The following is a 12512-nucleotide window of genomic DNA, read 5'->3' on the forward strand; positions in this document are numbered from 1 at the left end:
CAATCTCTTTATGCATTTTATCTGTGGGTATTGTCCTACAAACCAAAAGTGATTCCAAGCTGATGTTGTTCAGCTCCTTTAAAAGGATCAATCATATGGATGCTGTTAAAAATTTATCTTTGGCTATTAGTCTTGCTATAAAAGATACCTACTACAGGACATGACTCAAGCTGGGTAACACAATTACCTATTACCTCGGCTGACTTTTAGATTATAATTTATGGAGATCAAAGGTGTCGGAAGCTCTTCAAAATTAGTTAAATTTAGTAAAAATAGTTTTAAAAATCGAACTCATTAAGGGCCACCGGTTACTGTGTTTCAGTCTGTCCTACAATAGTCCATTCACTTCTGCAATTTTTCCACCTTGCAGTTTTCCATTTTTAGCATACCAGCTTTAGTTCTTTAAGCAACCACCTTAAAGTAAAAAAAGTTGTATATGCAAATTGCTGTATGACATTTTAAACTTAGCACAAAAGGATGTGTGTAGCAGCAACTCCCTCCTGTCAATATACACTTCTAATCACTGAAAGTTACTTTTTTTCTGTGTCAGTTTTTTTAACCTCTGCTGACACTTCTTGAAGACCTAAGACTTCATTCACATATGGAAACAACACATCAACCCAGGCCAAACAAGTGCTGACAGTTGGCTTTTTTTTTTTTACCAAAAATAATAAATCAGTTTAAACATGATCTGGCAGCATTCCAGATAATTTTTTACCTCCTTGAACATCCATTGGTCATCTTCAGCCTATCTGTAAAAATTGAGTTTGAAACAATGCCTGTTGGAATGAAGTTGGTCAGAAATAACTATTGCAAATGGATGTCTGTTTATACAAATCCAGTTGCTATATTTCTATTACTGAGATTTAAGGCCCCTATTTTTTGTTTGGGTTTGTTGTTCTTGGGGTTTCTTTGTTTCTGTTGGTGTGTTTGGGTTTTGTTTTGTTTTGGTTTTTTTTTGTTTTTGTTTTTTTAGATTAATATCCTGGACTGGGAGAAAAATTGATCCTGTTGGTGTTGACTACATCCTCCAAAAGCTGGGCTTTCACCACGCAAGGACTACTATTCCCAAGTGGCTGCAGCGTGGGGTCATGGATCCTTTGGACAAAGTTTTGTCAGTCCTCATAAAGAAACTTGGTACTGCATTACAGGATGAAAAGGAAAAGAAAGGAAAAGACAAAGAAGAATACTGAAAGTATAATGTGACAACAGTAATTCCGTTTGACTTTATCAAAGTGTTTTCTTGTATTTTGAAAATTTAAATATGGTTTAAAGAGAAACCTAACAGCTTTTTGCTATTCGATTTAAAACTTACATTGTGAGTAACTGTTTACTGTGGTACATGCTACCATTCTGTATTTGAAGTTATTGCATGATGGTGACCAATGTATATTCTGTGAAGGAATAGCTGGAACACTGTAAATCTGCTCCTCAGCACCCAGTTTGATGATGTGCAATATGATTCCTGCATCTTTAAAATACTTGCAGATTAACTGTGAATTTTCATGAACTTTATTTGCCATAACACAAACCCCTCCTTGATGTGACTGGTAATTGATTTGTTTATGTAGACTTGTGTAAATTATATATATATATAACTTATGAAACTGTGATTGCCTTAGTGCTAAAAATCATTAAGTTTATTACTCTTGTAATAAAATTTAACTATTGTACAGGGTTTACTTTTGTGTTATTCAGCTTCCCTGATGGAGAAAAAAAAATGTGTAAAGTCTTACCTTTTTTCGATCATTACTGAAGGGAGGAGCAGGCCCGGCGGCGGGAGGCTGAGGGGAAGGCGGTACCAGCTTGGAGCCGAGCTCCTCGGGCTCTCTGAGGCTGCGGGCGGGAGGTGCCGAGGAGCAGCCTGCAAACCCCACGGCCGCCATTTTGTGCGCCGCCCCTTTCCCGCCGCGGCGCACGTGCGGGCCTCAGGGCTCTGCCTTTCCCTCGACAAAATGGCGGGGCGGGGCTTGGGTGTTGCCGCCTTTCTAATTCTGTGGGTGGGAGCGATTTCATCAGCTCGAGGCCGCCTCTGGGAAGCTGTGTGGTGGCAGGTAGAGCTAAGTCCCCTCAGGGCAGCAGACGGTGGCGGTCTGGGGAGGTCCCCTGCTAGTCCCCGCAGGCAGTCCTTTCCTTCTCCTGAGGTGTTCTCCATTAGCCCCTCGGGTCTTCCCTCGCCGGGCCGGGAAGCCGAACCTGACTGGTGTAGGTTTTTTCACAGGTCGAGAGGAGAGGCGAGCAGGTATTGAAGCCTTTAATGTAAGCCCGTGCTGGAAAGTTGGAAGGTTTTTTGGTTTTTGGTGGTTTTTTGTTTTTTTTGGGGGGGGGCGTGGATGGGTTTTATGCTGTGTGCGTGGACGAACAGCGCGAGTTGTTTGCAGTGCTCTTGTTAAGAGAGGTTGAGTTTCTGTCATGCCTTTAACTAGCTTTACTGTTAAACTTACTCAGGTTGATAAAGGATGGCTAGCAGCAATGGTAAGTTTCAAAGTGCCGAAATACCCACATTTGACCCCCCACGAAAGAAAACTTGGCTGGCTCGTGGGCTGGGGCAGCAACCTCTGGAGAAGCTGCCTCAGTCTGTAAGGCCAAAGCTTCCATCTTTGCAGCGTTCCAGTGTGCTGGACCCGACACAAAATCCAGGTATCTTTATGACTTTATACACTAGGATTAGCTATTAAAATACACTGTTAATGCTAGTGAAAGTAACTGTGATTTTCTTTCATTTGGAAAGTTGCAGCCCTCTGCTGCTTTTTCTTACTGCTGCTGCATTTTCTTAAATGATTTATTTATCATCAGATTGAACTTCTTGCTCTCCTTACGTCCTTTCACACCTGGAGTTTATTAGAGATTTACTGTAGGCTGGTCTGTATAGACTGCAGCATTTCCTAAGTATAAATTTCAAGATACACTTTAAAAGTGCTGTTGAGGTTGACAAAATACAGGGTATGTACTGCTGTGTGAATATTTGTAGAGATCACTGAGAAATTTCTAACTATAATTCCTAGTGTCCCAGAATGTGTTTTGAATTCTGTCTCATACTGAGGTAAAGGGACCTATTTATGAGATTTGGATACAGTGGTTTATTTTAGTTCTTGGCCTAAAACTTTTCCCACTGCTTCATAGTTCTGTGTTAAAAACCCACAAACTCCATTGTCTTGAATCTGCAAACAGCCAACTTGGATTTGATAGCTGCTTTGCAAGGGAGGGGAGAGGATATGTATGTTTTATTAACATTTAATATGTTAATATTAGCCTATATTCAGAGGCTAACAGATTTAGTACTCAAAGTGAAAGCTTTGTTGCTTTAAAAATAAGAGGTGGAGGTACTCACCATTTCCGAATTGCTAATAACATTTGGTTCTGTGCAAAGCATTGCTGCTGTAGAGTTTGTTGGGTTTTTTTCTTCTAAGAAGCATCTGAAACATTTAAATGGTTGGTGTGTTCAGTTCTTGTATTTTTAATTCAGATACTTTTCTTTTGCAAGCAGCCTGTGCATCCCCAATTCCAGCACTTTCTCCAACCAAAGGTCTAGAGAAGTTGATTGCAACATATGAAAGAGGAGAAATAAACCCAGTATTAGCCCTGCATCAGTTTGCACAAATGCAACATAAGCAACTTGAACTGAAAGAAACTGCTCTGACAGGTAAATACTTCCTCTTTTCTAAAATAATAGTGTCTTATCCTTGAGATTATCTGAATTTCCGTAATCAGTAGTGACAGCACTGATACAGATTAACCTGTTTTACTGTTGGTTGCATTACCCACCACATCTGTTGCTTTTTGGGTGCCCTTTTATTGACTACATAGTTGTGTCTCATTGCTACTGCAGAATTTGGTCTGATGAGTTGTAGATATTTATGGATGTCACTGAAACTTCTTGGGAAGTAAAAAGCAGGAAAGATTCTTGTAGAGGTGAAAAGTGTGTTTTTTTCCAAAACTGTCTTTTTGCCTTGTACTTGTCCTTGGAACAAATACAAGCACATAAAGCTTTTTCTACAAATACCTTAAAATAATTTTACTAATTGTGTCTTTTTTTCTCCTTTAAAGGTGATATTATTCGACCTTATTTTGCCTTTTCTGCTATAGTGGATGGCATTTATTTCAAGACTGGATTGGGAAAAAACAAGAAGGAATCTAAAAGAAATGCAGCTAAGCTGGCTCTTGATGAGCTATTTCACCTGGAGCATAGAGGGACAAAGGCTTCAGAAAAGTCAGGTAATATTCTAGTCACACCTAAATAGGACTTGAAAAGCTTGACTTAAATGTTTGCTATGCAAAATTTTTGTAGCTTTAGGAGATAATTCTGTTGCCCAGAAATGGGCCTGTGTCAGGTTTTATTTTTAATACTTTGGGCAGAGCTTTTTATTGGTTCTGAAACTTTATCTTTTGTGCTTTAGGAGGTACATCGGTTTGTAGCACAGAGAATACTGAAGGAACTAATTTATTTGTTGCTGTTGCATTTGATTTGCTGCTCACTAAGTAACAGTTGATTAAGTTGATCCTAAGTGGTTTTGAATTTTCTGATTAAAAGACTTCAGTGCTGAGTTACTGCTTTGAAAAGAAGGCACTGTGTTCATCTTCTTTTAAGGCTTGCTACCTTAATATTTTTGCTAGCTTACAAGGACTTCAGAATCAGAAAAATCAGAAAAGAAAACTCCTGAACAATTAGAAATTTGCCAGAAGTCGTGTAAGATTAGTCTTTTGAAAGTTGAGATGTCCAACCCAGTGTAAAATTTTGTTAAATTCTTAGATCCTCCCAGTGTTCCTGCTGATCCCCAGGTTGCAGCAAACTCTGTTCAGATTTCAAGGTTCTGTTTTGGTAAGGAGTCGTCTTGTTTTTCTTTGTTGATTCAAATTAGCCAGGAAATGCTTGCTTACTTTTTTATATGTTTGCTGATCTCTGTGAAGTTACTGTTACTTTAAACATCTTTTTGAAGAGCACTAAGAATTAGTGTTGAAAAAGTAGAAGATAGACCATTGGTTCTAGACGTGGACACAAATTCAGTAAATTGCTTGAATTTCAGTAGTGAATTGGTGACAGAAGTAGAAACAGTATTTCTGTCCTTCTGTGAAATACTCTGGATCATAGGTGATCAAACTTGATCTATGTTCCTGATATAATTAATAATAAAAGCATAAAGTGTTGGGTATTCTTGTCCTTTATTTTTTCATGCCCATCTTGATAATTTTCAGAACCCAAAATAGCTGAAAGTTTAGAGTAGCTGAGATTAGGCTTTTAACATGTGTTGCTACTTACTAATTAGCAAGTGCTGATCATGTTTCTCCCTTCCCCCCACCCCTGCAAATGTGTCTTACGGGCTTTTATTGTTTTGTTTAGAAGGAAGACAGTGCATATATAAAAAAATTTCTGAATCACTGGCAGAAGTATTTAACTGCCTGACCTCCAAATATCCTGAGTACCAAGGCTGTGGCAGTTCACTGGCTGCCTTCATCATTGAAAAAGGCAAGTTGGTTTTGATGATGAGTGTTGGGGAGTAGAAGACCTCAGCTTGTGTTCCTACAGGGCCTTGATTAATGCATTGCTCATCTGGTAAATAGATTTAATATATATAAAAAATAAATGTAGTTCTTCTTTGACATATTCTGTTCTGATGACTCTCTTGCATGCATAATTGTGCTTCAGTCATGCAAATCCTCAAGATCTACATAAGCATTTCCTTGTGCTGCTTTAATGAGCTTTATAGATCAGTATAAACCAGAGCAGGTGGCTGTACACTGTAGGAAGCTGCAGCCTGTGGAGAACCCACATAGCTGCAGGGTTCCGGCAGGAGCTGTGGTCCATGGAGAGGAGCTCACACTGGAGCAGGTTTTCTGTCAGGACCTGTAACCCCAAGGAACACCCACACAGGATCATTTTGTTCTTGGTGGACTGTGCTCAGTGTAAAACCACCCATGCTGGAGCAGTTCATGGAGAATTACAGCCAGTGGAAAGGATGCAGGCTGGAATGATTGGTGAAGGAATTTATCGTGTGGGAGGGACCCTCTGCTGGAGCAGGGAAGGAATGGCAGAGACAAAGCATTAGGAACTGATGGAGTAGAGGTGGAAGAGTCAGGAGTGAAGTTGAGCCTGGGGGAGAGAGGACGTAGAAGAAGGCTGTTTCTAGTTTTGTTTTTCTTTCTCAATATTCTATTCTTAAGTGCCAATAAATTCACTTAATCTACTCCAGCTCATGTCTATTTTACATATGATGGTAGGTGGCAAGCCATCTCCCTGACCTTATCTTGACCTACAAGCTTTTTAATTTTACTTTTTCATAGAATCATTAATGTTGGAAAAAACCTTTAGGATCATCAAGTTCAACTTGCTTGGAGTACAAGGGGATGAGAAAGCAGCTTGGTGGGCACCTGGCAACCAGACACGAAGTTAACTTACAACAATCACCTAAAAATAATTGTTTTCTTTGCAGGTGGACAGCATGAAGTTGTAGCTCTAGGAACAGGAGAATGTAATTACAGTCAGTATTTTCAACTTTCTGGAAGAGTAGTACATGATAGCCATGCCATTGTTATTGCAAGACGTTCTCTGCTGAGGTGAGACTGTGTATGAATAGTTACAATCTTCTTGCAGCCAGTTCTCAATTTTAGTTTTATAATTGTAAATAAAAGTGTATTTGCATCTTATAGTTGGTATATTCTTTGTTATTTTCAAATCATGAGGTGAGGTGGATGTCCATATATTTGTAAACAAAGTGCTGTTTTTCATATTTACTTTCATTTACCACTTTATTTTAGATACTTTTATAGACAACTTATGCTGTTCTATAAGGAAAATTCATCAAGTACAGAGAAATCCATATTTTGCACAGCACCAGGCTCAAAGTTGCTTACCCTAAAGCAAAATTTAGCTATCTTTCTCTACATGAATCAGCTTCCAAAAGGAACGGCGCAGTTAAAATCACAGGTGTAAGTACCTTGGTAATTTCATGCATGTTGTGGAAGATAAATTGGTTTGCAGTGGCAAGCATGTTTGAGTGTGGAAAATATGCATTGTTGCATGTTTCTAAGATAAGAGAAACATTCGGATATATTTGAATATTTGGATATTTTACATATTTTGGAAGCATGAATGTACAGGGTGGCAGTGATAAGTGGAGTACAGCTCTGATACAAAATGTGTTTACATGGGCTATACCTTCATGAAAATCCTTTGTGTATCATGGATTTCTGCTTACCTGTTAACTCCCCTCCAAAGGTACTACTAGAATACGAATAATTATTTTAACCACAGAGCAAGTAGATGTGGTGGCTTCATGTCATCCTTTGCAGCACAGGACTAGAGTAAGCAAAGCCTTGAGTTAAAGCAAGTAGGCTCCTGCTCTGCTTTGGAGATGAAAGATAACGAGAGAAACTTGCTGGGACAAATATACTCCTGTGCTTATCTTTACGCTTCAGACTTTCATTACATTTCTGGAAGTGTTTTTTATTAATAGTTTTGCCATTTAACAGCAGCAGTCACTGGCTTACTAAGTTATTATGAAAATGTAGTTTTGTGTCCCTTAGAGAGGTGCAGTAGAGTAATGTCCCTGAATGTCGTACAGCCATAACTTCATATATACAAGACAGCAAGCTGCTTTCATGCTGTATTTAAGGTATTTGGAAGGCAGAGTTGTGAAGTGGAAGTCACAGCCGTTTAATTGCAGTAGTACTGACTGGGGGGAGCCCCTCCTTTTAGAATTGCAGAAGCTTTTAGATTGCCTCCCAGTGTAACAGCCTGCTCACATGGCAGTCGTTGGTGAGACTGAATGCAGTTTGTAAGATACCTGTAATTGTTGATGGATCACAGATTTACCACTTTTTCTCTTCCTTTTTGTCCATTCTGATGTGTGTTCTCAAATTCTAGGAAGTATTTTCTTTTAGTACAGCAGATTTGCTTACAGAGTTCCTGAGTCACAAAATGTGCCCAGTTAATAACAGGCTTACTTGATGTAATTAAGTATGTTATTTAAGCCAAAATTAAGTAGTTGCTTTATAGTAACATGGTAAAGCAGAGGCATCTTTTGTCATAACATTGAATTATAATAAAATATGGGAGAGTTGGCTTGAAACTTCAGGCTTTAACTGCTTACTCTTCTTTAGTAAAGGAGGAAACTGTTCTACTTCAGAATAATCACTGTTTTGACTTCTTAATTGCTTGTTTAAAATACTTGAGGAATTGCAGTAAATTATGTTTTAAAGATTAGGAGATTTCAGCAGCTGATGAACAGCCTGCAAGCAATTTCTGTCATAGTGCACGTAGACATAAAGTGATAGCTTGTTTACAGCATATGCTAACCCTTTTTAGTATGGTTGAGTTACTATGTCTTAGTTAAATAGTGGTTTTGGTAGTCCAGTCACTTGAGCAGCTAATCATGGTGTTCCTATAATTTACGAATACTGAACATAATGTAAGGCTCAGATACTTTACAATAATCTGTGATTAGACTCCTTTCTTACTGAAATTCAATCTTTTGTCTTTAGACATCTCAGTCCACAATCTATATCTGCTTACGAAGCCAATGAAAACCTGAGCCTCCATGTTGCTGTAGAAGGCAAGATTTACCTAACTGCTTGTTGTTCTCCTGAAAGTGTTACAGCTAGCAGTATGTCAGCTAGTGACAAAATAACAAAATGGGAAGTGGTTGGTGTACAGGGAGCATTGCTGAGTCATTTCATTGAACCAGTGTATATCAACAGTATTCTTGTAGGTAAGCTTAAAACAAATTTCAGTGTTGTTTATATCTGTTTTCACGTTCCAGTTTGATTATATTTCACAAAGCATGAACTAAACACGAACATGATGGTTCTTTAAAATAGTACAGTATTTTTCTGAAAAGGTATTAACTATGGATATTTTTTTCATACATCTGTGAAATACCTGGGTGTAAGACTCAGTTATGCTCACTCTTTTGTCCCTGTTACCTGTTACCCTGCATAACAAAATAAATTAAGCATTGTTTTGTAAAACAATTGAATTGTACATACTGAGAAAATACCAAGAGTGACAAAATCTGTGGCAACTTTCAGTCAAATATGGTGACTTCAGGTGACAGGGCTAGTCACTTAGTTCTAGAAACAAGCAGCGGTGGAAAAACTGCAGCTATTTAACTGAGAGTGCTCATTTTCACTCTAGGATATTGTATGACCACACCCCCATTTGTATTGGTTAGCACAAGTAGATGTTTTGTTGAGAAAGACTACGAGGGTGACAGTGAATTCTCAGGATTTTGTCACAGCTGGGAAGATCATACTGTTAACAGAACTCATTTCAATAGCTTTTATTTATGTGGCAGAATTACAGTAATGGATATTATCCTGTAGGTTTTCAGGGGTTTCTTCCTCTCTATATGTATTACAGATTTAATACACAGGTGTGAGTTCCTCAGACACGGGAAGATGTAGCAGTTCTTCCTTTTCTAATGCAGAACAAAGTTTTTGAAATGCTCCAAAAGATCTTGTAAGTTCCTTCTGAGGAAGTTTGGGCACTTCTACTTAAAAGCGATAGAAAAACTTCTGATAACTTGTACGTGATATTCCAAGTAAAAAGAGGAATCTGTAATTTATTGCCCTTCTATTTGACATTCTACGACTGTTCCTTGAGATGCTACAAACCAAACTGTTTATTCAGTACGCAATCAAATACTCCTGGATATAGAGTAACAAGAGACAACTTCCTTACAGTATTTTCTAATCTACAACAAAGTTAGTGTTGCAGTTTCTATTTTAATGGTGTATTCTGCAAGGGATGTGAAGAGCTGATAAAGAATGGTTGTTCCAAAAAGGAGACATCTAGTGAGAACAATAATGCTTTTGAAGAAGAAACTGAGATGTTTTATTGTTCTGTGAAGTGAATATTGGAACTGTTTTTTCTAAACATAAATTTTGTGCAGAAAAACTAATATGATTTAGAGCAGTAGAAGGATCTGAATTCTTAGTTTAGGGTTTGTTTTTCTTTTAATTTAATGTTCTTATATGTGACTGATATTTTTGTTTAATAGGAAATGGAAATTGCAGGGATATAAGAGGACTAGATGTAGCTATAAAGCAGCGTGTTGATGACGCACTTACATCAAAGCTTCCCATGCCTTATGTGGTCAACAGATCTCATACATACTTGGTGAATGCTGCACATCCAGTTCATGTAGACTTAAAACAGGGCTCTCTGAGTTTGAACTGGTCACTGTCGGATGCATCACTGGAGGTTGTGGATGGGTTAAATGGAAAAACCACTGAAAGGTTAGAATTTGTCTTCATTGTATTGAAAATAATGGTTAGTCTTACTGTTATGTGTAGGTTCATTGGAGTATTCATTTTTTTAAGCTATGCATGGAGGCCACAGTGCTACCCAAGTGAAGGACATTCTGTCCTGGTTGCGTGAAGGCACTGGTTATCTATCACCTGTAGTTTTATAGGTCCTGTAACTTTACAGTGAGATACCCATCCATGAAAATAACTAGTTTGTGATTTATCTTTATTCCATGGTCTTAGTGAATGTTTTAGTTTTCACAGAACAAAAAACTATTTGGCATCCTAATTCAGATGAATTCCCACTTGAAAACTGGTTTTGGTTGGCTTGTTTAAGTTCTCACAGCTGCTGATTTGCGTTAGCTTTGCTCATTGAATGTGGAAGTAGAATCATATGATGATATTCATAAAGCACGAGAGGGGAAAAAAGGTTCTGTAATGATCAAAGCAACATACTTGCAGTGTGTTTGCTACCAAGTTTTACTATTCTTTTTTTTCTTTTGACTGCAGTTCACCATTCAGAAGTGGCATGTACATGGCCAGTCGCCTCTGCAAGGCAGCGATGTTCAGTCGTTTCAGGCTGCTTGCTAAGGCAGCAGAATGTGGTGATTTGATTCAGTTTGCAACATACCATGAAGCAAAGGTAAGGTGGTAAGGTGCTGTGTGTGAAGTTTTACTAGGGAATCTCTTCATGGATACTCATAAAGTTGGTTTGATATCCAGGAGTGACATTCCGGTTTGCTGGAGACTTCACCTGAAGAACTGTATTTCCTTCATTGCCTATGATCTTAAACTTTTAAAAAATGTTTTTCTTCTTTTTCCTTTTGTCAGAACATTTTAAAAATTATTCAAAAGCTACTATAAAACAGAATGGCTTTCTAATTGAAACCTGTTTAGATTTGCCTTGAATGATACTAAATTTTTTTAATGCAATCATATTATTGGAACTGAATAGATACTGAAAAAAATGTTTAACAGAGCTATTCTCCCATCCTAATAAATGCCCAAACATACAAAATGAGTGTGTTTTTAGAGTCTGCAACACATTCAGACTGTCAGCAACTGAGGGAACTATTAAGATTTGTAGGTATGTTTTTCTGCAAGGTTTGTGGTTGTGCATATTATATGCTGGTGGTAAAGAACACAGATCTCTGCAACCATCTTTTTTGCCATCTTGAAAGATCTATTTCTTTCATTTATTTTTAGATTCAATCTGAACTATACCAAGAAGCTAAAAGCTTGCTGCAGAGCTACTTAGAGCAACATAGTTATGGCGCCTGGATTGTGAAGTCTCCACATATTGAGCAGTTCAATGACTGACTGTAAGGCAGATCGTGTGTGAAGTCAAGTTTGGATGATTTCTTTCAGTAAAGTATAATTCTCATTAGTAAAATCTTTAGTAACTATAGGGTTTATATTTGTAAGAAAGCCATTCCAGAGCTGCTTCTTGACAATTTAAATGCAGTTATTAGACCGTTGTAACTGTTTAGTCTTTTCCAGAAGTTGACATTTTCTCGTGTGTGGGAATATGTTACCACTTTGCAGATTTGGGTTTTTTTTCTCCCTGAATGCCATTTCATTTCTGCTCCCACATCTCCACTCTCTCCCCACACCTCACTGAGTTACTAACATTTTTTTTTTATGTTAGTTTCATAATTGTTTTGTGTTGATTTTTTCTTTTCCCCTGCCTTTTTCATAAATGTCTTTGACTTTGTTTTAGGATAGGTCTGCCAAGTGGCTTGTAGTTTAGTTTGTTTGTGGTAAAGGAGTTAAAATTGTCTGTATACTTCAGCATGTGAAACTTCCAATTTACCAAGCTGTTATTCAGCTGGTGAGAGTTACTGTTTCTAATAGTGAATTTAAAGCATTTTAAAGATGGCAAAGCTGCAAGTAACAAAATAGAAGGATGTAGTCAGGAGTCACCAGGAGGAAGATTCCTTCGGCAGTTGTGGGCTACCCCAAAAAACACCTGATGCTAATGCTTGTGGATCAGTTGGACTCTTCCACTCACAGCTTACTTTACCACTGTACTGATGATTGCTTGCAGAATTGTCTGCATACATCATAATTCAGAAAATGTTGCCTATTGAGAGGGAAGTTGATTCCTTTCAAGTTAAGGTAAGTATCTGGTAACATTATCATAACCTTTAGAAGGATGTTAAATGTGATGCTTGGGTTTTGTGTCGTGTTGCAAAATATTAGTGAACTTGAGCCAGATGGTGTGCTTCCTTGCACTATGTTACTTGATTTTTGTGTATCATACAAGAGTG

The 12512-nt window shown here is 38.0% G+C and overlaps 2 protein-coding genes across 2 annotated transcripts in view; both read left to right on the forward strand.

Annotated features, from left to right (window-relative positions):
• The window catches only part of KIAA1109 (KIAA1109 ortholog), an 86753-nt gene extending 85076 nt beyond the window's left edge, over window positions 1–1677 (forward strand). Inside the window, exon 87 of the mRNA XM_030450371.1 lies at window positions 977–1677. Within this exon, the coding sequence (XP_030306231.1) occupies window positions 977–1193 (217 nt within the window). The 3' untranslated portion in view covers window positions 1194–1677. The remainder of the gene's footprint in view (window positions 1–976) is intronic.
• Window positions 1678–2459: 782 nt separating this feature from the next.
• On the forward strand, window positions 2460–11562 carry ADAD1 (adenosine deaminase domain containing 1). Its single transcript, XM_030450882.1, has 11 exons — window positions 2460–2640; window positions 3467–3643; window positions 4048–4215; window positions 4751–4819; window positions 5339–5464; window positions 6429–6552; window positions 6754–6924; window positions 8479–8705; window positions 9996–10233; window positions 10753–10885; window positions 11449–11562. The coding sequence occupies exons 1-11, from the start codon at window positions 2460–2462 to the stop codon at window positions 11560–11562; spliced, it is 1728 nt and encodes a 575-aa protein (XP_030306742.1).
• Window positions 11563–12512: the final 950 nt, after the last annotated feature.

This window comes from Calypte anna, chromosome 4B (genome assembly GCF_003957555.1).
Source record: "Calypte anna isolate BGI_N300 chromosome 4B, bCalAnn1_v1.p, whole genome shotgun sequence".
In the NCBI taxonomy this organism is placed as follows: domain Eukaryota; kingdom Metazoa; phylum Chordata; class Aves; order Apodiformes; family Trochilidae; genus Calypte; species Calypte anna.